The sequence below is a fragment of the Pongo abelii genome, chromosome 19 (genome assembly GCF_028885655.2).
Source record: "Pongo abelii isolate AG06213 chromosome 19, NHGRI_mPonAbe1-v2.0_pri, whole genome shotgun sequence".
Classification (NCBI taxonomy): Eukaryota; Metazoa; Chordata; class Mammalia; order Primates; family Hominidae; genus Pongo; species Pongo abelii.
The window spans coordinates 91015678-91036786 of record NC_072004.2 but is presented as its reverse complement, the minus strand read 5'-3'; the positions used below and the strand labels follow the sequence as shown (position 1 = coordinate 91036786).

At 56.0% G+C, this 21109-nt stretch overlaps 1 protein-coding gene across 1 annotated transcript in view; it reads right to left on the bottom strand.

Moving 5' to 3' along the window:
• Positions 1-21109, bottom strand: part of MYO15B (myosin XVB) — a 39382-nt gene that overhangs the window by 8745 nt on the left and 9528 nt on the right. The window contains exons 16-43 of the mRNA XM_063718940.1: positions 16681-16806; positions 15650-15727; positions 15299-15414; positions 15167-15212; positions 14932-15056; positions 12704-12821; positions 12261-12454; positions 8115-8208; positions 7415-7474; positions 6702-6759; positions 6340-6470; positions 5419-5514; positions 5103-5338; positions 4841-5019; positions 4535-4607; positions 3817-3978; positions 3494-3594; positions 3328-3404; positions 3135-3216; positions 2829-2927; positions 2558-2664; positions 2274-2465; positions 2018-2096; positions 1725-1853; positions 1384-1645; positions 1208-1295; positions 865-1084; positions 191-303 (exon numbers count right to left, since the gene is read on the bottom strand). Coding sequence (XP_063575010.1) covers positions 191-303; positions 865-1084; positions 1208-1295; positions 1384-1645; positions 1725-1853; positions 2018-2096; positions 2274-2465; positions 2558-2664; positions 2829-2927; positions 3135-3216; positions 3328-3404; positions 3494-3594; positions 3817-3978; positions 4535-4607; positions 4841-5019; positions 5103-5338; positions 5419-5514; positions 6340-6470; positions 6702-6759; positions 7415-7474; positions 8115-8208; positions 12261-12454; positions 12704-12821; positions 14932-15056; positions 15167-15212; positions 15299-15414; positions 15650-15727; positions 16681-16806 — 3441 coding nt within the window. The remainder of the gene's footprint in view (positions 1-190; positions 304-864; positions 1085-1207; positions 1296-1383; positions 1646-1724; positions 1854-2017; positions 2097-2273; positions 2466-2557; positions 2665-2828; positions 2928-3134; positions 3217-3327; positions 3405-3493; positions 3595-3816; positions 3979-4534; positions 4608-4840; positions 5020-5102; positions 5339-5418; positions 5515-6339; positions 6471-6701; positions 6760-7414; positions 7475-8114; positions 8209-12260; positions 12455-12703; positions 12822-14931; positions 15057-15166; positions 15213-15298; positions 15415-15649; positions 15728-16680; positions 16807-21109) is intronic.

Genomic DNA, 21109 nt, shown 5'->3' with positions numbered 1-21109 from the left:
CAGAAGGGCAAAGATCGGTAGGTCTGGTGCCTCTTCCCAGCCAGCCTCTGCCCTCCCAGGCCTGGAAAATCAGCCTTGAGATGGTGGGCTGTGGGGAGGGGATGCTGGGGTCCCAGGCTGGGACACACAAAGCCTGCTGCCTCCCTGCCAGCCCAAAGAGGCCAGGCCAAGGCCCCACCCTTATGCCCACCTCCTTGCGTAGGAACAACTTCCAGGGCGTGCCGGTGTAGGAGAAGCACACGCTGCCAGAGGGCGCGAGTAGCTGGGTGGAGACCCCCTGGTCCTCCATGGGCTGTGTCAAGCCTGGCAGAGAGGAGGGGGTGAGGAGCCTCAGGGAGGGGCTGCAGAGCCAAAGTGATGGGGGCACGGGAGGGAAGACTCTCATCCCCAAGAGCCTTCCAAGGGCCCGGCTCTCCCAACCTCCAGCTGCCTTACCCTTCCATGGTACCATCTCCTGCCTCCACTTCGGGCCCTAAACTTGCCCTGGCGTCCCTGAGGCTCGTGGGTCTTCTATGAGCGACCATGTCAGCCAGGGCCACCTCACAGAGCTGTCGGGTATGTGTCAGGGACAACACCCTGTGTGTGATGCCACTGACTTCCCCACAGAGCTGTCGGGTATGTGTCAAGGACAACACCCTGTGTGTGACAGCCTCTCAGTGACAGCCCCAAAGATGCCCAGGCCCTGCCCTGGGTAGGAACGCGGAAGCTGGGACTCCCCAGCTACGTATGGCTCCAAAGTCCAGAAGCCTGAACAGCTGGCCTCAGCCACGCAGAAATTCCTTCAGCCCTGGGCACCGAGAGTCTGTGCGAACCCTGCCTCTGCCCCAGTGAAGCCCACGGCGCAGGAGAAATGTGGTTCCTTACAACGACGCTCTGCTGAAAGGGTCCCTGGGTCCTCGGGCAGAGGCAGTGGTGGTGCTGGTGGAGGTGGGGGTGTCTGGGCAGTAGGCAGCTTCTGGCCAAACAGGTCCAGAAGGGGCCCCTGCTTTTCCTTGATGGAGCGAGAGGGCCCAAGCTGTAGTGGGGCCTTGGGTCGAGGAGCCACAGCTGGCGGGGGGCCCTTTCCTGGGCTGGGGGACAGCATCTGGGGGGATACAGAGAAAGTACACGGGCTAAGTCACAGCACAAGGACAACTTCGCCCCAGAGAGCCTTGGGCTCCCCAGTGCAGCAGCACACACTCTGGGGGAGACAGGCTGGGGTGCTCACCGGCGGGGACGAGTGGGCACCGTTGATACCCAGCTTGGCCAGAGCCTCGTCCTTGGGGTCGATTTTCTTCAGGAAAGCTTTGGGAGGCCTCGTGGGAGAAGCAAGAGGTCACTGAGTTCATAGGGTGAGTCCCCGAGGAGCGGGACAGCCCTGGCCACCTCCCCGTGGGGGCCCACCTGGATGGCTGCACGGGCACAGGCACGGGGCCTGGGCGGCTCTGGTACATGCGGATGATGTTGCCAATTTCCCTGCTGGGTTGTGGCCGCTTGGGCTTGGAGTCTGAGCTGTGCACCACGATCCCCCTGCCTTGTGCTGGCCCTTGGCCACGGCCCTTGGCCACTGTCTCCTTGGCTGGCTCAGCTTCAGCCTCTTTTGGAGCTTTGGCCCCACCTGGCTTCAATGGCTTCTTCACAATGGGGGGAGGAGGAGGGGACGGCACTGACCAGGAAAACAGGAAAGACCGTTAAACGCTGTGCAGAGCCACAGGAGCCCCAGGCCCTGCCCAGCTCCCCACAACCTGCTCTTGTTTCCACTTCTTGCTCCTCCTGCTCCTCCTGCTCCTCCTCCTCCTCCTCCTGCACCTCCCCCTGGGGGATGTGGACCTTGGCTGGGGGCTTCATCGTCCTCACTGTGATCTGCGGCTGCCCTGCAAGTGTCCAGATGGTCTTCAAAGTTACCCATACTGGCCCAGCTGGGCTCCTGGATGGGCTGCACCAACTCCGGGGAGCAGAGCACACCCCACCCTCCCTGGCCCAGGCTAGGGGCACTGCCCATGTTTCTGCACAGTCCTGCCACCCCAAGTGCCCTCACCCATCTTCTGGAAATAGTTCCGTTTCTGCTGGAAGCTCTTGGGCCGATAGGGCCTGTCTTCAGCCTCCTCAGAGATCTCCTGGCAGAAGCAGAAGTGAGTGGCAGCTCAGCCAGCCTGGGTGCCACACTCGCCACATCCCTCGGGTCCCGGGCCAGCAGCCTCTTCCCTGCGTCTGCCTACTCACCCTGCCCATGTCCCCTGCCCCTGCAGCCCCCACCCTCACACCCCTTCCTGAGAACACGGTCACCTCCTCACCCTCAGGCGGCCACCCTCTGCTTCCAGGTCACGCTGTGGCTTCTCCGGGGGTGTGGGGGGCTTCCTGGGCTTGGAGGTGACGGCTGAGGGTGAGGCCTGGGACGCAGCCTCGGAGGCCCGAGCCTGCCGCTGCCGCTGCTGTGTCTGCTGCTCCAGGGACAGGGTCATGGCCTGGGCTGTCATCTGCTGGGCCTGAAGCAGGAGGAGCAGCCAGTTCAGACCCTCATCCCCGAGCCACAGACCTCTCCTCCACCAGGTAGCCCCAGGGCCCTGCCAGCGCTCACCAGGATTAGCGCCTGCTGGTTGATAAAGTTCTGCTGCTGGACGGCCAGCTGCCCTGCGTCCAGGCTGGGAAGCAGCGGCTGCGGTGGCTGTGGCGGCACCACCATGGCTGTGAGGGCGGCAGGTGGCCAGAGCAGTGGGCACCATGGCCAGCCTTGAAGCTCGCTGCCCACTGTGCACTCGGGACTCCTAGCAGGACCCTCCCTCCTCCAGTCCCAGAGCTGGTGGCTGCTCTCCTGAGAAGGGACTCTGGTGCCCCCAGCCCAGACTTACCTGGCATGGCAGGGACTGTGCCCATCGCTGGCATCATGGGCATGGGTGCAGGGACCATGCCTGGCTGGTATCCAGGCATCTGAATCATTCCTGGGTACACTGAGGGAACACGCCCTCCCCGTCAGTCCCTGCCTGGGCCCACATGCCACCTCCCTCCAGCCCCAGGCACAGAGAAGAGCATCGGGTACCGGGGTGCTGGCCAGGGCATCAATCGGCATCAATCGCCACTGCCAGAGGGGTCCCAGGCCATGCCTGCCATGCTGCCAGGCCCGGAGGCCCTGGGTAAGGAATCAGCCCCTCACTCACCCATGGGGTAGCCCTGCTGCGTGGGCCCAATGGCGCCCCCTCCCTTCATGCGGCTGCTCAGAGCCCAGCTTTGTTCCAGATCCTGAAGGGGCAATGGTCACAGGTCAGAGCGAGAGCCCTGAGAAAAATGGAAGGGGCAGCAGAGGCCCCGGGGGGTTGGGGCAGGGGCATTCAGGGGCTGTGCCCAACTCACGCTGAGGCCGGAGGATATCACTGGCTGGAAGATCTGGTCCAGGAAGCCGTCCAGGCTCCCTGACCTCTGGACCTCCCCTGTGGGGCAGGGAGAGGGTTGGAGCCACGGCCCGGGGCGTGGGGCTTCCCATGCTCTGCCAACCTCCATGTGCCCACTCCAGCCTTACCTGTGTGGTCCCTGCTGGGCAGTGTTGAGGCTGGACCTGGAGGGGGTCCTGGGGGCAGTGAGGGGGCCTGGATGCCAGGTGCAAGGGGAATGGCCTCGGCTCTGCAGGAAACGGGATCCAGCTAAGGGAGTGGCCAAGGCTGAGGGTCACCCAGGCTGGGGCAAGAGGTAGAAGCTGCTGCGGGGGTCGCCCCATGGTTGGGAGGAGGCTGGGTGGGAGGGCTGGGCCTGCGGCAGCTCCTATAAACCCCTGAGTGTGGCAGGGTGGCGGTGGGGTTCCCCTGCAGGAGCAGGCCAGGGAGAGGGGTGCTGGGTGGCACCTACGAGCCAAGAGGAGTGATGGGGTAGCTGCGGGGACGAGCTGGGTCCCCCAGGTCCTCAGTCTGGCTGATCAGGTCCAGCACAAAGTCGCAGCCAGCCAAGTCCTGCCATGCGTCCCTGGAGTGCAGTGACACGGACCAGCCCCGGGGAGGCACCTCCAGGCCTCTGGGTGGGAGGGGAGCAGTGAGGCAGGCGTCCGACACGGACCATCCCCGGGGAGGCGCCTCCAGGCCTCTGGGTGGGAGGGGAGCAGTGAGGCAGGCGGCCGACACGGACCATCCCCGGGGAGGCGCCTCCAGGCCTCTGGGTGGGAGCGGAGCAGTGAGGCAGGCGGCCATCCAGAAGGGGCAGGGACTACAGGGTGGGCCAAGGGGGCAGAGGGCTGAGGAAGGGAGGGTGGCCCTGGATCTGCCTGGTCCGGGACCCAGGTTTGCTCAGCAGCGGGGACTGCTCCCCTCCTCACCTCACGGCCCTCCATTTCCACAAGGGCTCCAGCATGGGCATTTATTTTCTGACCTACTGAGTTAGAATCTGGGCCGTGGGAGCTCCCAAGCCCCTCATTCCTAATCTGCCCCTGGCTCCCCATCGCCATCTGCAGTCTGGCCCCTGCCCACCCCGGGGCACCTCCCCTCCCTGCCCCCGAGACTGGGCTTGGAGAAGGAGGAGAGTATAGGACAATGGTCACTTTGGCCACACTGTCCCCCATCCCCGGTCCCCATACCTGCTCTGCAGGATCCACCCAGCCAGCTGCTCCCCGGTGGTCCAAGACTCCACCTCGGCCGAGTAGCACTCCTCTGCAGGGGCGCAGGGAGCAGGGGCAAAAGTGAGGGACAGCAGGGTCCACCCTGACAGGAAGGGGCTGCTGTCCCCATGAGGGTTTCAAAAGCAGGACAGAGGGGAGGGAGATCAGGGTCACTGAGGACAGGGCAGCAGGAAGGCTGGGGCAGGAAGGGGTTCCAGGGAGGGCAACGGGGTAGGGCTGGCCCCACTTCAGGCCTGGGAAGCCTCAGCCAGAGGCAGCCCTCACCGCTGAAGGTGAACACGTCCAGCGCCATGCGGCCCCGCCGCCATCCGGCCAGCCACTCCAGCTGGGTTGGGGGGTGGGCCCGAGTGGCCCCCGAGGCCAGCTGCGACTGCTCCAAGGCCCACAGCAGCTTGTGCTGGCACAGCGCTGCCATGCCCCTGGGGGCCTGGTCAGACACGAACCTGCAGGGCGCGCACAGGCTGCAGTGGAGGCAGGGTGATCCAGCGACCCCACCTGCCAGGCCCCTACCTCCCAGGCCCCTTACTTGAGCAGCGGCTTCTGTAGGACAGGCAGTGGGGGAAAGGCGCTGAGCAAAACAGCCATGAGGGCCCAGCCACGCTGGCTCTGCTGTTCATCTGGGTTCTGCCATAGCTGGGCCACCAGCTGGCTAAAGAGCTCATTCCGCAGCCCTGGCCGGCACTGCCCCTGCCGCACCAGGTATGTGCCCATGGTCTGCCTCTGCCAGGACTCCAGGGATCCGTCCCCCAGGAGCCGCAGCATCTGCCGACACAGCCGGGTAAGGACAGGACGTGCAGGGCTCCCAGGCGCCCATCCTGTCCCTTCTCCAATGTGTCACTCACCACTTTGTTGATGTCCAGGGCATGCTGAGGGTTCTCTCCGTCCAGCTGGGTTAGGGGCTTCGCCAGTGGCTGCCCCGGCCTGGGCAGGGACGGCTCCTGCAAGGAAGGAAAGGGCTCAGTCCACGCTCGCCAGCTGTTAGACAGCCCAGGGGAGCCCCACCAGAGCAGGCACCTCGGGAGAGGCAGAGGGCTGGACAGAAATGCATCTTAATGCTTTTTTTTTTGTTATTGTTGTTGTTGTTGCTGAGGCAGAGTCTTGCTCTGTCACCCAGGCTGGAGTGCAGTGGCACAATCTCAGCTCACTGCAGCCTCCACCTCCCAGGTTCAAGTGATGCAGCCTCCACCTCCCAGGTTCAAGTGATTCTCCTGTCTCAGCCTCCTGAATAGCTGGGACTACAGGCGCATGCCCGGCTAATTTTTGTATTTTCAGTAGAGACGGGGTTTCACCATGTTGGCCAGGCTGGTCTCAAACTCCTGACCTCAGGTGATCCACCCACCTCAGCCTCCCAAAGTGCTGGGATTACAAGCATGAGCCACCATGCCCAACCTGTATGTGCAGTTTTGAACCTGCATTTGTATTTACTGTTGAAGTCTGGACAATTTCCCTTGTCAATAAACATTCTTTAAGGTCATGACTTCAAAAGCAGAGCACTACCGCAGGTACAACAAAGGTGTGGCATCGTGGATCTAAATAACGTCTCCCATTCAATAACACCAACTGTTATCGCCAATAACCCTCTATGGTGAGACAATTACATTCAACGGTTATTTTCAGAGCAATTCAGCGCTATTGACAGCCCCAAAGGCTGGGGAGGGAGGAGGGAAAGAGCTGACAGCAGGGAAAAAAACGCAGCGTCTGCCAGGCAGGTGCTAACTCAGAACGGTGAGGCCAGTGGGAAGAGCTTACGCCTGGGCGCCCACCTGAAAGCCAATGGCGACGAAGCTGGAGAAAGGGAATAGGTCAATGTCTGCTGGGAGAGTCAGGCTGGGCCGGGCAGGAACCTCAGGCGGCAGGCACTCGGTGATGCTCCCAGCCAGGGCATCCTGATGGCCTAGGAACAAGCACCGGGAGGCAGGCAGCCCAGGAACACCCAGGTGTGGTACCTGGCCCTGGGACCACCTCCACCCCTCACCATGAGCCATCAGCCCCTGTCCACAGGGACCCGAGCGGTGAGCTCAAGGGAGCCTGGAGCATCAGAGGGAGGAACCACAAGGGACAGACACACCCCACAGTAAAGGGACTGGAGAGGGGGTCTTAACAAGAGGACACCAACAAGACTCACCTTCCGCCGTCTTCAGCATGACGGCCAGCTCAGCCGGGATCTCCAAGCGCCACAACTCCTGGCAGAGGGGACTCATTTACCCAGGATCCACAGGAGGGGCCTAGGGACCAGTGTCCCTCCCCACACCCTCACCCCCAAGATTATAAACATCCCCTCCAAAGACCACGGATTTTTTTTTTTTGAGGCAGGGTCTCACTCTGTCACCCAGGCTAGAGAGCACTGGTACCATCATGGCTCACTGCAGCCTTCACTTCCGAGGCTCAAGCTCAAGCGATCCTTCCACCTCAAACCTCCTGAGTAGCTGAGACTACAGGCATGTGCTACTGTGTCCAGCTAATTTTTATTGTTTTTGTAGAGATGGGGTCTTGTCATGTTGCCCAGGCTGGTCTCAAATTCCTGGGCTCAAGCAGTCCTCACACCTCGGCCTCAAAGTGCTGGGATTACAGGTGTGTGCCACCACGCCCAGCCAAAGACCAAGGATTCTGACCCTGGACACTCGAACAAACAGAGCCCCAAAGACCCTCTGAGGGAAACCAAGAGCCAAGGGCACCCCGGTCCTCTTCTCAGGAGGTGCAATGCATGGCCCTGAGGGACAGGACCCATAGTAGCACCCTGGCGGCCCTCTAAGCTGTCCCAGTCTCAGCAGGTTCATAGCCCCATGTAAAACCCCCCAATAGCCCCATGTAAAACCCCCCACTTTCCAGGCCACCTACCATGCTTGGCACTCTCTCCAAGGCCCTTTCGCTGCTGTGCCAGCCCTGCCAATGCCCAAGCTGTTGGAAGAGATGTGGGAAGAGCTGATGCCGCCCATGTGAGTCACCTGGGGGCACCTCCCCAGCTCTGAAGTTCAGCTGTCCCCTCCTGCCCCTGGGAGGGTCTCAGCAAAGGAGCGAGAACAGATCAGGAGGGGCCAGCCACCCCTGGCCCTCCAGGGCCCTCACCAGCCTTAGCGCTGTGGGCATCTGTGCCCATCTGCCAGGGCACCGGGAAGAGGGCAGGAAGAAGGGAAGAAATGGTCCCAGGGGACAAAGTCCAGCCAGGGAGGGGCCAGAGAGGGGGTAGCACGTGGGCATTGACCTTTGAGCTGCTTTATAGACCTTAGATTGGAGTCATCATGCAAAAGAGGGGAGCAGAAGGGGCCCAGGGGAGGCCTGGAGGGGATGGGAACCCCAGGCAAGAGGGAAGAGCCAGGCCCTGGGGAGAGTGTGCAGGGATGGAGGAAGACAGCACCTCCCAAGGGCCCCGGCCTACCCCAGCCGGGGGGAAAAGGGATGAGTTCAAGAAGCACTGTGTCCGAAGCTGCAGCCCTTGTGAGGCTGGGCTGAGAGGGTTGACGCTGCTGGGATTTGGCCAGCTCGGCCAGCTCAGGCAGCCTGGCTTCTACCCTGAACTGCCCCACCCAAGCCCCTGCACCTGCAGTCTCTGCCGCCTCCGGAGCAGGGGCTGGGCCACCAGCAGGATGGTGTTCAGCTGTCCCAGAGCTGCCCGCCGCCGGAGGTACCGCTTCCTGGAGGCCGGGAAAGGGCGGGGGCGAAATGAAGAGTCCACACTTATGCTTCCTGCCTGGCACCGCCCGGACATTCATGTAAAAACTGACTTTGGACCAGAGAAGCCCTGGACGCTTCACAGAAACGACAGGAAAAGAACAGGATACTTCAAAAGAAAAGCAAGGGTTGGGTGCGTTGGCTCATGCCTGTAATCCCAGCACTTTGGGAGGCCGAGGCGGGTAGATCACGTGAGGTCAGGAGTTCAAGACCAGCCTGGCCAACGTGGTGAAACCCTGTCTCTACTAAAAATACAAAAATTACAGCACACCTGTAATCCCAGCTCCTCAGGAGGCTGAGGCACGAGAATCACTTGAACCTGGGAGGCGGCGATTCAAGTGAGCCGAGATCGTGCCATCGCACTCCAGCCTGGGTGACAGAGCAAGACTCCGTCCGGAAGGGAGGAAGGGAGGGAGAAAGAAAGAGAAGAAAGAAAGAGAGAGGGAGGGAGGGAGTGAAGGAAGAAGGAAGGAAGGAGGGATGGAAGGAAGGAAGGGAGGGAAGGAAGGAAAGAGAGAGAGAGAGAGAGGAGGAGGGAGGAGGGAGGAGGGAGGAAGGAGAACAAGTAAATTGAGAGACTGTTTAGCCTGAGGGATTAAGATCTGACTCTCTGACTCTGGGCCTAGAATACCTGGGTTCAGATCAGTTCCCCATATGCACACTGACCAAAAAAAAAAAAAAAAAAATCATTTCCCTTAGCTTGGTACGGTACCTCATGCCTGTAATCCCAGCACTCTAGGAGGCTGAGGAAGGAGAATTGCTTGAGACCAGGAGTTCAAGACCAGCCTGGGCAACACAGCAAGACCTCATCTCTACAAGAAATATTTTTTAAATTAGCCAGGCATGACGGCGTGTCCTTGTAGTCCTAGCTACTTGGGAGGCTGAGGTAGGAGCTATGATTGGGTCACCGCTCTTTAGCCTGGGTGACAGAGTCAGACCCTGTCTTGTTTAAAAAAAAAAAAAAAGAAAGAGCAGCAGAACTTATTAAAAAGTAACATCATTGGCCGGGTACAATGGCTCATACCTGTATCACACCTGTAATCCCTGTACCTTGGGAAGCTGAAGTGGGAGGATCACTTGAGACCAGGAGCTTGAGACCAGCCTGGCCAACACGGTGAAACCCCGTCTCTACTAAAAATACAAAAAAGGCCAGGCGTGGTGACTCACGCCTATAATCCCAGCACTTTGGGAGACCGAGGCGGGCAGATCACGAGGTCAGGAGTTTGAGACCAGCCTGGCCAACATAGTGAAACTGTCTCTACTAAAAATACAAAAATTAGCTGGGCATGGTGGCAGGTGCCTGTAGTCCCAGCTACTTCATAGGCTGAGGCAGGAGAATCGCTTGAACCCAGGAGGTGGAGGTTGTAGTGAGCTGAGACCAAGGAATTGCACTCCAGCCTGGGCAACAGAGCGAGACTCCATCTCAAAAGAAAAACAACAACAACAACAATAACAAATTAGCCGGGCTTGGTGGCCTATGCCTGTAATCCCAGCTATTCCAGAGGCTGAGGCACGAAAATCACTTGAAACCAGTAGCTGGAGGTTGCAGTGAGCTGAGATCACGCTGCTGCACTCCAACTTGGGTGATAGAGCAAGACTCTGTCTCAAAAAAAATTTAATAGCAAAAAAATAATAAAAAATAAAGGCCAGGTGCAGTGGCTCATGCCTGTAATCTCAGCATTTTGGGAGGCTGAGGTGGGTGGATCACCTGAGGTCAGGAGTTCGGGACCAGCCTGGCCAACACAGGAAAACCCCATATCCACTAAAACCACAAAAATTAGCTGGGCATGGCGGCAGGTGCCTGTAATCCCAGCTACTCGGGAGGCTGAGGCAGGAGAATGGCTTGAACCCAGGGGGCAGAGGTTGCAGTGAGCTGAGATGGCACCACTGCACTCCAGCCTGGGTGACAGAGCAAGATTCCATCTCAAAAATTAATTAATTAATTAAGAAATAAAAACGGGCAGAGGAGAAACAGACATTTCTCCAAAGAAGTGACTCTAATGTCTGAGATGCTTAATGTCATTAGTCCTAGAGAAATGCAAATCAAAGCCATAATGAGATGCCACTTCACACCCACTAGCAGGGCTATGATTTTAAAAATGGGAAATAATAAGTACTGGCAAGGATGCAGAGAAACTGGAACCCTTGCACATTGCTGGTAGAAACATAAAATGATGCAGCCACTATGGAAAGCAATTTGGCAGCTCCTCAGAAAGTTAAACATAGAATTACCATATGATAGAATTACCAGCACTTTCACTCCGAGGCTTATACCCCAAAGATTTGTAAACAGACTAGAACAGGCCGGGCGCAGTGGCTCACGCCTGTAATCCCAGCACTTTGACAGGCTGAGGCAGCTGGATTGACTCAGGAGACAGGAGTTCAAGACCAGCCTGGCCAACATGGTGAAACCCCGTCTCTACTAAAAACACAAAAAATTAGCTGGGCGTGGTGGCGGGTGCCTGTAATCCCAGTTACTCAGGAGGCTGAGGCAGGAGAATTGCTTGAACCTGGGAGGCAGAGGTTGCACTGAGCTGAGATCGAGCCACTGCATTCCAGCCTGGGCGACAGAGCGAGACTTCATCTCAAAAAAAATAAATAAATAAATAAATAAAAATAATAATAATAATAATAAATTATTTATTAACCCTCAAGCCCGGAACTGAATGAATTTCTGACACATGCTACAACATGGATGAACTTTGAAACATTATGTTAAGCGAAAGAAGCCAGTCGTAAAAGGAAATATTGTATGAGTCAACTTACAGGAAACATCTGGAATGGGCAACTTCATAGAGACTCAAGTAGACTGAAAGTTACCAGGGGCTGGGGGTCTTGGGGGGAATAGTTACTGCTTAATGGGTCCAGAGTTTCCGTTTGTGGGATGAAAACGTTTTGGAAATAGATAATGGAGATGCCTGGCTTCCCCGATGTTCTCCACTGTCTTCACTTTATTCTCAGCCCTCGAGTTACTCTCTGGGAAGATCACTGGCTGCTCTACCATCTGAATCTGACTCCCCACCTAGCCTGGGAGGCCCCATCTCTGGCACCCCCAGCTCTATCGCCAGCATCTGGCCCAGGGCAGATGAGGCAGAAGGTCAGCCAACAGCTGTTGGAGGAATGTGTGAAGACAGGCTGTGAGGGCAAATAAGAGATGATTAGGTGAGAAGTGGGAGAGTGGTGTTATAAGACAGAAAAGTCTAAAGTCACTGCAGGGTGAAAGTCTGGCCTAAATTGGGCTGGGGAGGTAGTCAGGTCCTTAACAACATGATTCATGCTTTGAAAAGATGACTGTAGCCAGGCACGGTGGCTCACGCCTGTAATCCCAGCATTTTGGGAGGCTGAGGCGGGAGGATCACCTGAGATCGGGAGTTCGAGACCAGCCTGACCAACATGGAGAAACCCCGTCTCTACTAAAAATACAAAATTAGCCAGGCATGGTGGCACATGCCTGTAATCCCAGCTACTCAGGAGGCTGAGGCAGGAGGATCACTTGAACCTGTTAGGTGGAGGCTGCAGTGAGCTGAGATCACACCATTATACTCTAGCCTGGGCAACAAGAGTGAAACTCCATCTCAAAAAAAAAATTAGTTGAGTGTGGTGGCACAAGCCTGTAATCCCAGCTACTCGGGAGGCTGAGGCAGGCGAATCACTTGAACCCAGGGGGCAGAGGTTGCAGTGAGCTGAGATCGCGCCATTGCACTCCATCCAGCCTGGGCAACAAGAGCAAAACTCCATCTCAAAAAAAAAAAAAAAAGATTGTTCCCACAGTGTGGAAAACAGACCAGAAAAGAGAATGATAAAGGAGTCAGGACCACAGGTTCAGGTGGTCTCAGTAGGTAATGAGTTTCTCGTGGCTGGGGTATTCAAGTAGAGGCTGCACGGGTATGGGGGGGAATGCCGTCAAGGAGAGTCACATGCCGATGAGATGGCACTGGGGCAGGATGACTTGCCTTGAGGCTCTATGTTTCCCCAACCCTGCCCCACCACCTGGAGGACGTGCCCACAGCCTCACCCCCTCACTTCAGCCCTGGCTCCAACGCCTGCAGACCTGGCCTGGAACCCACGCACGCGAGCCTGCATCCGGGGCAGGATGCGCTGGCGGGAGATGCGGGTGTGGAAGCTGCGGTGCAGGTTGACCAGGGCCTGAGAGCGCTGCTGGTCCCGGAGCTCCTCCAGCCGCTGCCAGCCCTTTTCCAGCAGCAGGACCTGTGGAGCAGAGGAGTAGGCTGTAGGCAGGAACCACGAGCCAGCCCTGCCTGCTCTCCTCCTCTGGTCTCAGCCTCCTCCCTTCCAGCCAAACCATTTGTTCTTCTTGCCCTGCCGCCCAGCCCTTCCGTCTCCCACCACTTGGACGGATCCCCAAGTTTGGATCCTGGGTTTGTCCCTTTGGGCCCAGAATGCATCTCTCCTTTCCCATTCATGCTGCCCTCTGCACACAGGGATACACACACCCACCTTGGTGGCTCCAAGGTGACAGAGAGGTGATTCGGCCCCCAGCACCTGGCTCAGGACGGCACCACACTTCTCCCGGTCAGAGAGGTCTTCCTGCCCTTCTGACCCCAGGGCCCGGAACCTGCTCCAAGGATGGAGCTGAGATCAGAATAGCCAGAACCTCCTTTTACACTTTTTTTTTTTTTTTTAAGATGGAGTCTCACTCTTTCGCCCAGGCGGGAGTGCAGTGGCGCTATCTCAGCTCACTGCTAGCTCCACCTCCCGGGTTCATGCCATTCTCCTGCCTCAGTCTCCCGAGTAGCTGGGACTACAGGCACCCACCACCGCACCCGACTAATTTTTTGTAATTTTAGTAGAGACGGGGTTTCACCGTGTCAGCCAGGATGGTCTCAATCTCCTGACCTCGTGATCCACCCGCCTTGGCCTCCCAAAGTGCTGGGATTACAGGTGTAAGCCACCGCGCCCGGCCTTTTTTTTTTTTTTGAGACAGAGTTTCACTCTCGTTGCCCAGGCTGGAGTGCAATGGTGCAATCTCAGCTCACCACAACCTCCACCTCCCAGGTTCAAGTAATTCTCCTGCCAGCCTCCCGAGTAGCTGGGATTACTGGCATGCACCACCACGCCCAGCTAATTTTGTATTTTTAGTAGAGACGGGGTTTCTCCATATTGGTCAGGCTGGTCTCGATCTCCTGACCTCAGGTGATCTGCCTGCCTCAGCCTCCCAACGTACTGCGATTACAGGTGTGAGCCACCACGCCCGGCCCTTTCACACTTGCTGTGCAACACCCTGAGCCCCTCGGTATTTATTCCATTTCTAGATCATTAAAAAATTTGGAAAGTGCCTGCTCTATGCTAGGCGCTCAGCTGGGGGCTGAGACACTGCAGCGAACTTGGGTAGGGAGGGTCTCTGTGCTGGAGCTCAGGGGGAAAACAGGTGAACACGGTGTGCGCAGGAGACATAAGGGCTGGTTCTGGCCCACGGGAGCAACGGGAATGTGGTTCCCAAGGCCTTAGTCTCCTCGCCACCCAACACAGTGGGTCTCAGGACAAGTTTGTGGGAGGGAGGGAGGGAGGGAGGGGTGTGGCAGGAAGGGATGGGTGGGGGAGTGTTGAAGGACATTTCACAGGTCCACATCATGGTACCAGTTTGGCTCAATGGACACTCAGTAGTTAGTCTGTACCAAGCAAGCACTGTGCAGGTTCTGGGGATGTGGTCACGGGATGCCACAGCGCATCGGGAATGGCACAGATCAGCAGACCTGGTCTGTGCTGGGTGGAGAGTTGTACCTGGAGGTTCCTCTCACCCAGCTTCCGGGCTCAGGGCTTCTTGTTGGAGGTGACAATTGCTGTAGCTGGTAGGTTTCCAGATGGCAGAGACAGAATGTGCCCCGCCCTGGAGCTTCTCAGGATCTGACTCAAGGCTGGGCACACCCATCCCTACTGCCTGCCTTTTGCTCAGTCCCCCAACCAGGCCATCCCCATTGCCAAGGCCGTCACAGGCTAAGGAGGTCCGCAGAGCCCTGGGGTAAGGCTGCTGCTCCTAGCAGCTGCCCCCTCCCTTCTGAGGCAGCCACCAGCCCAGCTCAAGCTCAGCTGCACATCAGTGAGGTGTGACTCCACCTGCTCCCTCTGTCCCTGTCCTTGGGGGAAACTCCAGCCCTTCAGAGGATTCCCAAGAGGCCATCCAGTCAATAGCCAAAGGCCAGATAGGCAAACACCAAAACGGACAATGCCACCAGCTTTTCTTTGAGGTTTCTGAACTCTGGGAACAGAGCTACCTCCGGGGTTCTTGGCAGCTCCGTGTGCACCCCGCCCCTCCCCGCCCCTCCTGCCCTTCTGAGAGGCTCTTTTCTCACTCCGTCCCCCCCTCCCATCTCACTGCTTCAGCCTGCACTCCCTGGACAGCTGCTGCGGGCACTAGACCGTGAGCCCCGCCCAGGGCAGGTACTGCTCCCACCTGATCTCTGGTGCCCAGGCATCAGCACAGGAGAGATTTGAGGAGAGAAGAAGAAATGATGAATGCATGGAGGAATGGTGAATGGTAGAAGAGAGCGAAATGAAGAGAGAGAGAGAGAGAGGGAGGATGAGAGGACGAGGAGAGAGAGGGAGGGTAGGGTGCTAGGCCCAGTCCTGGGCAGAGTGAGTCCATCTCCAATCGGAAGGACCCCCGGGGCTGCCGGTCACTCCCGGAGGCCTCCTTGTCAGTCCTGCCCCGAGGTGCTGGGCCCCACCTGGCCAGGAAGGCCTCGAAGGGCACACGCACGGGGAAGTTGGCACTGCGGGTGCCCACGGCCTCCAGTATGGCTGCCTGGTGCAGTTGCTCTGTCACATGTCCCACGTCAAAGAGGCCTGGAAGCTGTGGCCACAAGACAGAGCCAAAGACAGCTGGAGTCAAGGGGCCTGGAGCTGTGGGTAGGGAGGTGCAGGGCGGGGGAGAGCCCTGAGGCCAGTTGCTGGGGAGCTCACCTTTCCAGGGTTAGGGGTGAGGCACTGGATGAAATAGACATGGCTCCTGATGAGGGAAAGAGGGGTCACTTGGGCACAGACCAGCGCCCCATACAACTCCCTGGGGTCTGGTGTGGCGGGCGCTGTTCTCACCTGCCCAGCCGGGCTATGAGGTCCTCCAGGGCCTGCTGGAAGCGAGAGGCCAGCGTGGGTCTGCCTCGCCCTCCCCTGGACTGGGGCTCTGCCTCCTGGAACAGGCTGCCCACCAGCTGTGAGGGTGAAGGGCTGAGCCAGCTGCCCACTGGGGTGTGCCCATCCACCCTGCAGCCCGGGAGAGCCAGAAGGGACCAGCCCTCGGCATCCAGACCCTGGCAAGCTCAGCCCATGGCCCAAGGTGCCGGAGGCTTGAGGGCCAACCCTTGGGCAAGAGCGCCCAGGGGGAAAAGGACAGAATTGGGGGACAGAGTATGGAGCGGGTGGAGGCCTGGAAGGGCAGATGGGCACCTGGAGCTGGCTCTGGCCAAGCATCTCCACCACGGCAGGGTCCAGCTGATCCCGGTTTCTGTTTAAAAACTTGTGAACCTGCAAGACGCCATGCAGGTGCGGAGGGGAGTGGAGAAAGGGAGGAGAGCAGGAACCAAGCAGGGGAGGCTGGATATGGAGGAGAAGAATCTACCCTCTCCCCAGGTGACCTGAAAGGCTGCCTTCGTGTTTCCAGTCCTTTACCTAGCCTTGGGTCTGCCACTGGACTTTCCATTCCACCCCATGGAAAGGTCCAGTCCCCAGCAACACTACACTCTCCCCACTGGGGCCTTAACCTATGCTAGTCAATAGGTTGACTAGACAAGAATGTTGTCTGTCTCTCCATGTTAAATCTATTTTGACTTACATTTTCCTAGCTTTCTTGAACTCCTTGTATTTCTTTTTTGGGGGGCAACTCCTGGGTAGTTTGTAGTTTTTCTTCTCCAAGCAAAGTGTGCCATCTCCTCCAGGGAGAACTGATTCTCCCTACTGCCCTTCCCTTTATTCCAGCCCCCATTCCCCCACCCCCAGTTCCTCTCCTCCTGGGGTAGGCATGCATGCAGCTTCTTGGTAGGCATAGAACTCAGAAGGGGGAAGGGAAGTCCATTCAGTGAGCACCTACTATGTGCCAGGCACCTGCCAGGCCATCTCCACGTTACTACATCTCACCCTCACAGCAACACCAGAGCTTAGGTCTCCATGCCCATTTTACAGGTGAGGAAATGGAGGCTCAGAAGGCAAAGTAAACTGCCAAGGTCATCAGGTCCCATGCTTGTGCTCTGCCCACTTGTCTGGAGGGTCCCAAGGCTTCCACTCCCTGACCCCATAATTGTCACCTAGAACTCAGTAAACTGTGCTCAGAACTGAGCAGGGCCCATGGCTCAGGTAGGGACAGGTATCCAAACCTTGCAAGGGGCCTCCCCACACCCACTCCTCGACACTGTGGGTGACTCAGCTTGGGAGGGGACACTGCCCTCACTGATTCACCCTGGTCTGTCCCTGAGGCCAGGTACCTGGTAGGTGACAGTTCCTGCATAATGTCGCATGGTGAACACGGGCAGGGGCAGCCGGGGCTTGGCATAGCTGGGGTGGTCACCATGGTGATAGTGGCTCTTCTGGAGGAAGGTGTGGTCTGTGGCCTAGGAGAGCAGCCATGAGCTCCCTTCATGCCGCTGCACAGGCTGTCCTTCTGGATGGCGCCCTCTCCCGGTGAGCAGGAGTTCTGCCTACACTGACTACAAGGGTAGGTTTGGCTTTGTTCCCCAAAACAAGCGCTTTGGGAGGCCAAGGTGGTCGGCTTGTTTGAGGATAGGAGTTTGAGATCAGCTTGGGCAACATAGTGAGATCCCGTCTCTACAAAAAATTTAAAAATTGGGCCAGGCGCGGTGGTTCACGCATGTAATCTCAGCACTTTGGGAGGCCGAGACAGGCAGATCACAAGGTCAGGAGTTCGAGACCAGCCTGGCCAACATAGTGAAATCCCATCTCTACTAAAAATACAAAAAATTAGCCAGGTGTGGTGGCAGGCGCCTGTAATCTCAGCTACTCAGGAGGCTGAGGCAGGAGAATCACTTGAACCCGGGAGGCAGAGGTTGCAGTGAGCCAAGATGGCACCATTGCACTCCAGCCTGGGTGACAGTATGAGACTCCATCTCAAAAAAAAATAAAAATAAAAATAAAAATTAGCTGGGTGGGGCCGGGCGCGGTGGCTCATGCCTGTAACCCCAGCGCTTTGGGAGGCCAAGGCAGGTAGATCACCTGAGGTCAGAAGTTCAAGACCGGCCTTGGCCAACATAGTGAAACCCTGTCTCTACTAAAAATACAAAAAAATTAGCTGGGCATGGTGACTCATGCCTGTAATCCCAGCTACTTGGGAGGCTGAGGCAGGAGAATCGTTTGAACCTGGGAGGTGGAGGTTGCAGTGAGCCGAGACCACACCATTGCACTCCAGCCTGGGCAACAAGAAGCAAACTCCGTCTCAAAAAAAAAAAAAAAAAAGAAAGAAAAAAGTAAGATTAGCTGGGTGGAAGGACTGATTGAGACCGGGAGCCTGAGGCTGCAGTGAGCTACGATGATGTCACTGTACTCCAGCCTGGGTGACAGACTGAGACTCCATTTCTAAAATAAATAAAGTACTTAAACCAAAAAAAAAAAGAAATGGGGATGGGGTGCTTTAGTACAGATTTAGCAATCATTCCTGGGAGAATAGTCCCACAATCACATGTGCTTTTAAACAAGTCTTTCAAAGATCACTTTCAGGCTGGGCGCGGTGGCTCATGCCTGTAATCCCAACACTTTGGGAGGCCGAGGCGGGCGGATCACAAGGTCAGGAGACCAAGACCACGGTGAAACCCCATTTCTACTAAAAATACAAAAAGTTAGCTGGGCGCAGTGGTGAGCGCCTGTAGTCCCAGCTACTCGGGAGGCTGAGGCAGGAGAATGGCGCGAACCTGGGAGGCAGAGCTTGCAGTGAGCCAAGATCGTGCCACTGCACTCCAGCCTGGGCGGCTGAGCGAGACTCCACCTCAAAAAAATAAATAAAAAACAAAAATAAATAAAATAAAATAAACGAGTCTTTCAAAGATCACTTTCATGCCAGGCGCGGTGGCTCACACCTGTAACCAACACTTTGGGAGGCCGAAGCAGGTGGATCACGAGGTCAGGAGATCAAGACCATCCTGGCTAACACGACGAAACCCTGTCTCTACTAAAAAATACAAAAAATTAGCCGGGCGTGGTGGCGGGAAACTGTGGTCCCAGCTACTCGGGAGGCTGAGGCAGGAGAATAGCACAAACCCGGGAGGTGGAGCTTGCAGCAGTGAGCTGAGATCGCGCCACTGCACTCCAGCCTGGGCGACAGAGCAAGGCTCTGTCTCAAAAAAAAAAGAAAAAAAAAAAGAAATAAAGATGAGGAGCTTTAGTACAGATTTAGCAATCATTTCTGGGAGAATAGTCCCAGAATCACATGTGCTTGTATTTATTTATTTTATTATTATTATTATTATTATTATTATTTTGAGACGCATTTTGCTCTGTCGCCCAGGCTGGAGTACAGTGGCGCGATCTTGGCTCACTCCAAGCTCCACCTCCCGGGTTCATGCCATTCTCCTGCCTCAGCCTCCCGAGTAGCTGGGACTACAGGCGCCTGCCACCGCGCTCGGCTCATTTTTTGTATTTTTAGTAGAGACAGGGTTTCACAGTGGTCTCGATCTCCTGACCTTGTGATCCGCCCGCCTCGGCCTCCCAAAGTTCTGGGATTACAGGGATGAGCCACCGCACCCGGCCTACATGTGCTTCTAAACAAGTCTTTCAAAGATCACTTTCAGGCTGGGCGCAGTGGCTCGTGCCGGTTAATCCCAGCACTTTGGGAGGCTGAGGCGGGTGGATCACGAGATCAGGAGATCGACCATCCTGGCTAACATGGTGAAACCCCGTCTCTACCAAAAATAAAAAATAAATAAATAAATAAATAATTAGCCAAGCATGGTGGCGGGCGCCTGTAGTCCCAGCTACTCGGGAGGCTGAGGCAGTAGAATGGCGTGAACCTGGGAGGCAGAGCTTGCAGTGGGCCAAGATCACGCCACTGCACTCCAACCTGGGCAACAGCGAGACTCCGTCTCAAAAAAAAAAAAAAAAAAAAAAAAAAAAATCACTTTCAACAAGTAACTCAGTTGGGAATGATAGTAGGAGTCAGTTAAAACACACATACGCAAACACACACAGTAACTCAAGGACAGGTGCAGTAGCTCACGCCTGTAATCCCTGCACTTTGAGAGGCAAAGGTGGGAGGATTGCTTGAGCCCAGGAGGTTGACACCAGCCTGGGCAACATAGGGAGACCCCATCTCTGTTTTTTAAAATATAAAAATAAAACTAAAAAGTGATTTGGTTGGACGCTATTTTACTGAGCTAATGCACATAAAACAGCAAGTGCATGGGGGAACTTGCCTAATATTATGTAAATGAGAACTTGGGTTTGGGGTAACAATTCCAGGCTCAGCACCCACCTCGGACTCAGAAAATGGTACATGTCACATAACACAGACCTAAGTGATATTGCTGAGCCCTGGAAAACCATGCTGGGGGATTCCAAAAGTGATCTTGGGACCTCAAAGACACTCATGACAAGTTTTAACAAAATGTTATGAAATGTGAACTGGGAGAAACAATCATTTAGAAATTAACACTCTCTTAATTATCTAGTACAAGATTTTACATAAGTATTAATAAATGAACCTTATATATTATATATTAATGTGACCTGTTATATATCAATATATAGTATATGAAGACATGTATTACATTAATATGACAGTGATCAATGAACTATTACAATAACATTTGACAATTTTACCATTATTTTTCACCTTTCTTTTTTTTTTTTTTTTTTTTTTTGAGACGGAGTCTCACTCTGTCGCCCAGGCTCACGCCATTCTCCTGCCTCAGCCTCCCCAGTAGAGCTGGGACTACAGGCGCCCACTACCATGCCCGGCTAATTTTTTGTATTTTTAGTAGAGACCAGGTTTCACCGCATTAGCCAGGGTGGTCTCGATCTCCTGACCTCGTGATCTGCCCACCTCCGCCTCCCAAAGTGCTGGGATTACAGGCGTGAGCCACCGTGCCCGACCCATTTTCTTTTCTTTTTTTTTTGAGACGGAGTCTTGCTCTGTCCCCAGGCTGGAGTGTAGTGGCACAATCTCGGCTCACTGTAACCTCCACCTCCCCGGGTTCAAGCGATTCTTCTGCCTCAACCTCCCGTGCCTGGCTCACCTTTCATTTTCAACCACTAATTGGGAAAATGGGGGAGGGTCGCCCCATATTCAGAATCACATTATATTGAGCTTGCACAGAAACTCCTGCTCCACGTTCCAGCCTCAGTTCCTAGAGGCTCTTGACGCCCCCCCAACTCTCCCTGCCCCACACACCCACCCATGGAGCCGGACAGGGGTGATCTTGTATTTGGCTCTGCGTTTTTGGTTTTTTATAATTAATTAATTTTTTTGAAACAAGTTCTCACTGTGTCACCCAGGCTGGAGTGCAGTGGCATGATCATGACTCACTGCTTCCTTGACTTCCTGGGCTCAAGCAATCCACCCACCTCAGCCTCCCAAGTAGCTCTAACTACAGGCTCGCACCACCACACCAGGCTAATTTTTGTATTTTCTGTAGAGACGGGGTTTTTTCATGTTGGTCTCGAGCTCCTGGGCTCAAGAGATCCACCCACCTTGGCCTCCCAAAGTTCTGGGATTACAGGCGTGAGCCACCGAGCTTGGCCAAGGCCTGTTTTTTTAAATGAACATTTCTCTCCTGCTGCACTGCGGGCTGTAAGAGGGGAGAGACTGGGTCTAATTTTGTTCACCTTTTATTCTTGGCACAGTTCCTGGCACAGTTATTCATTCATTCATTATTTCCTTAATACGTGCTGCAGATAGAGCTAAAACCC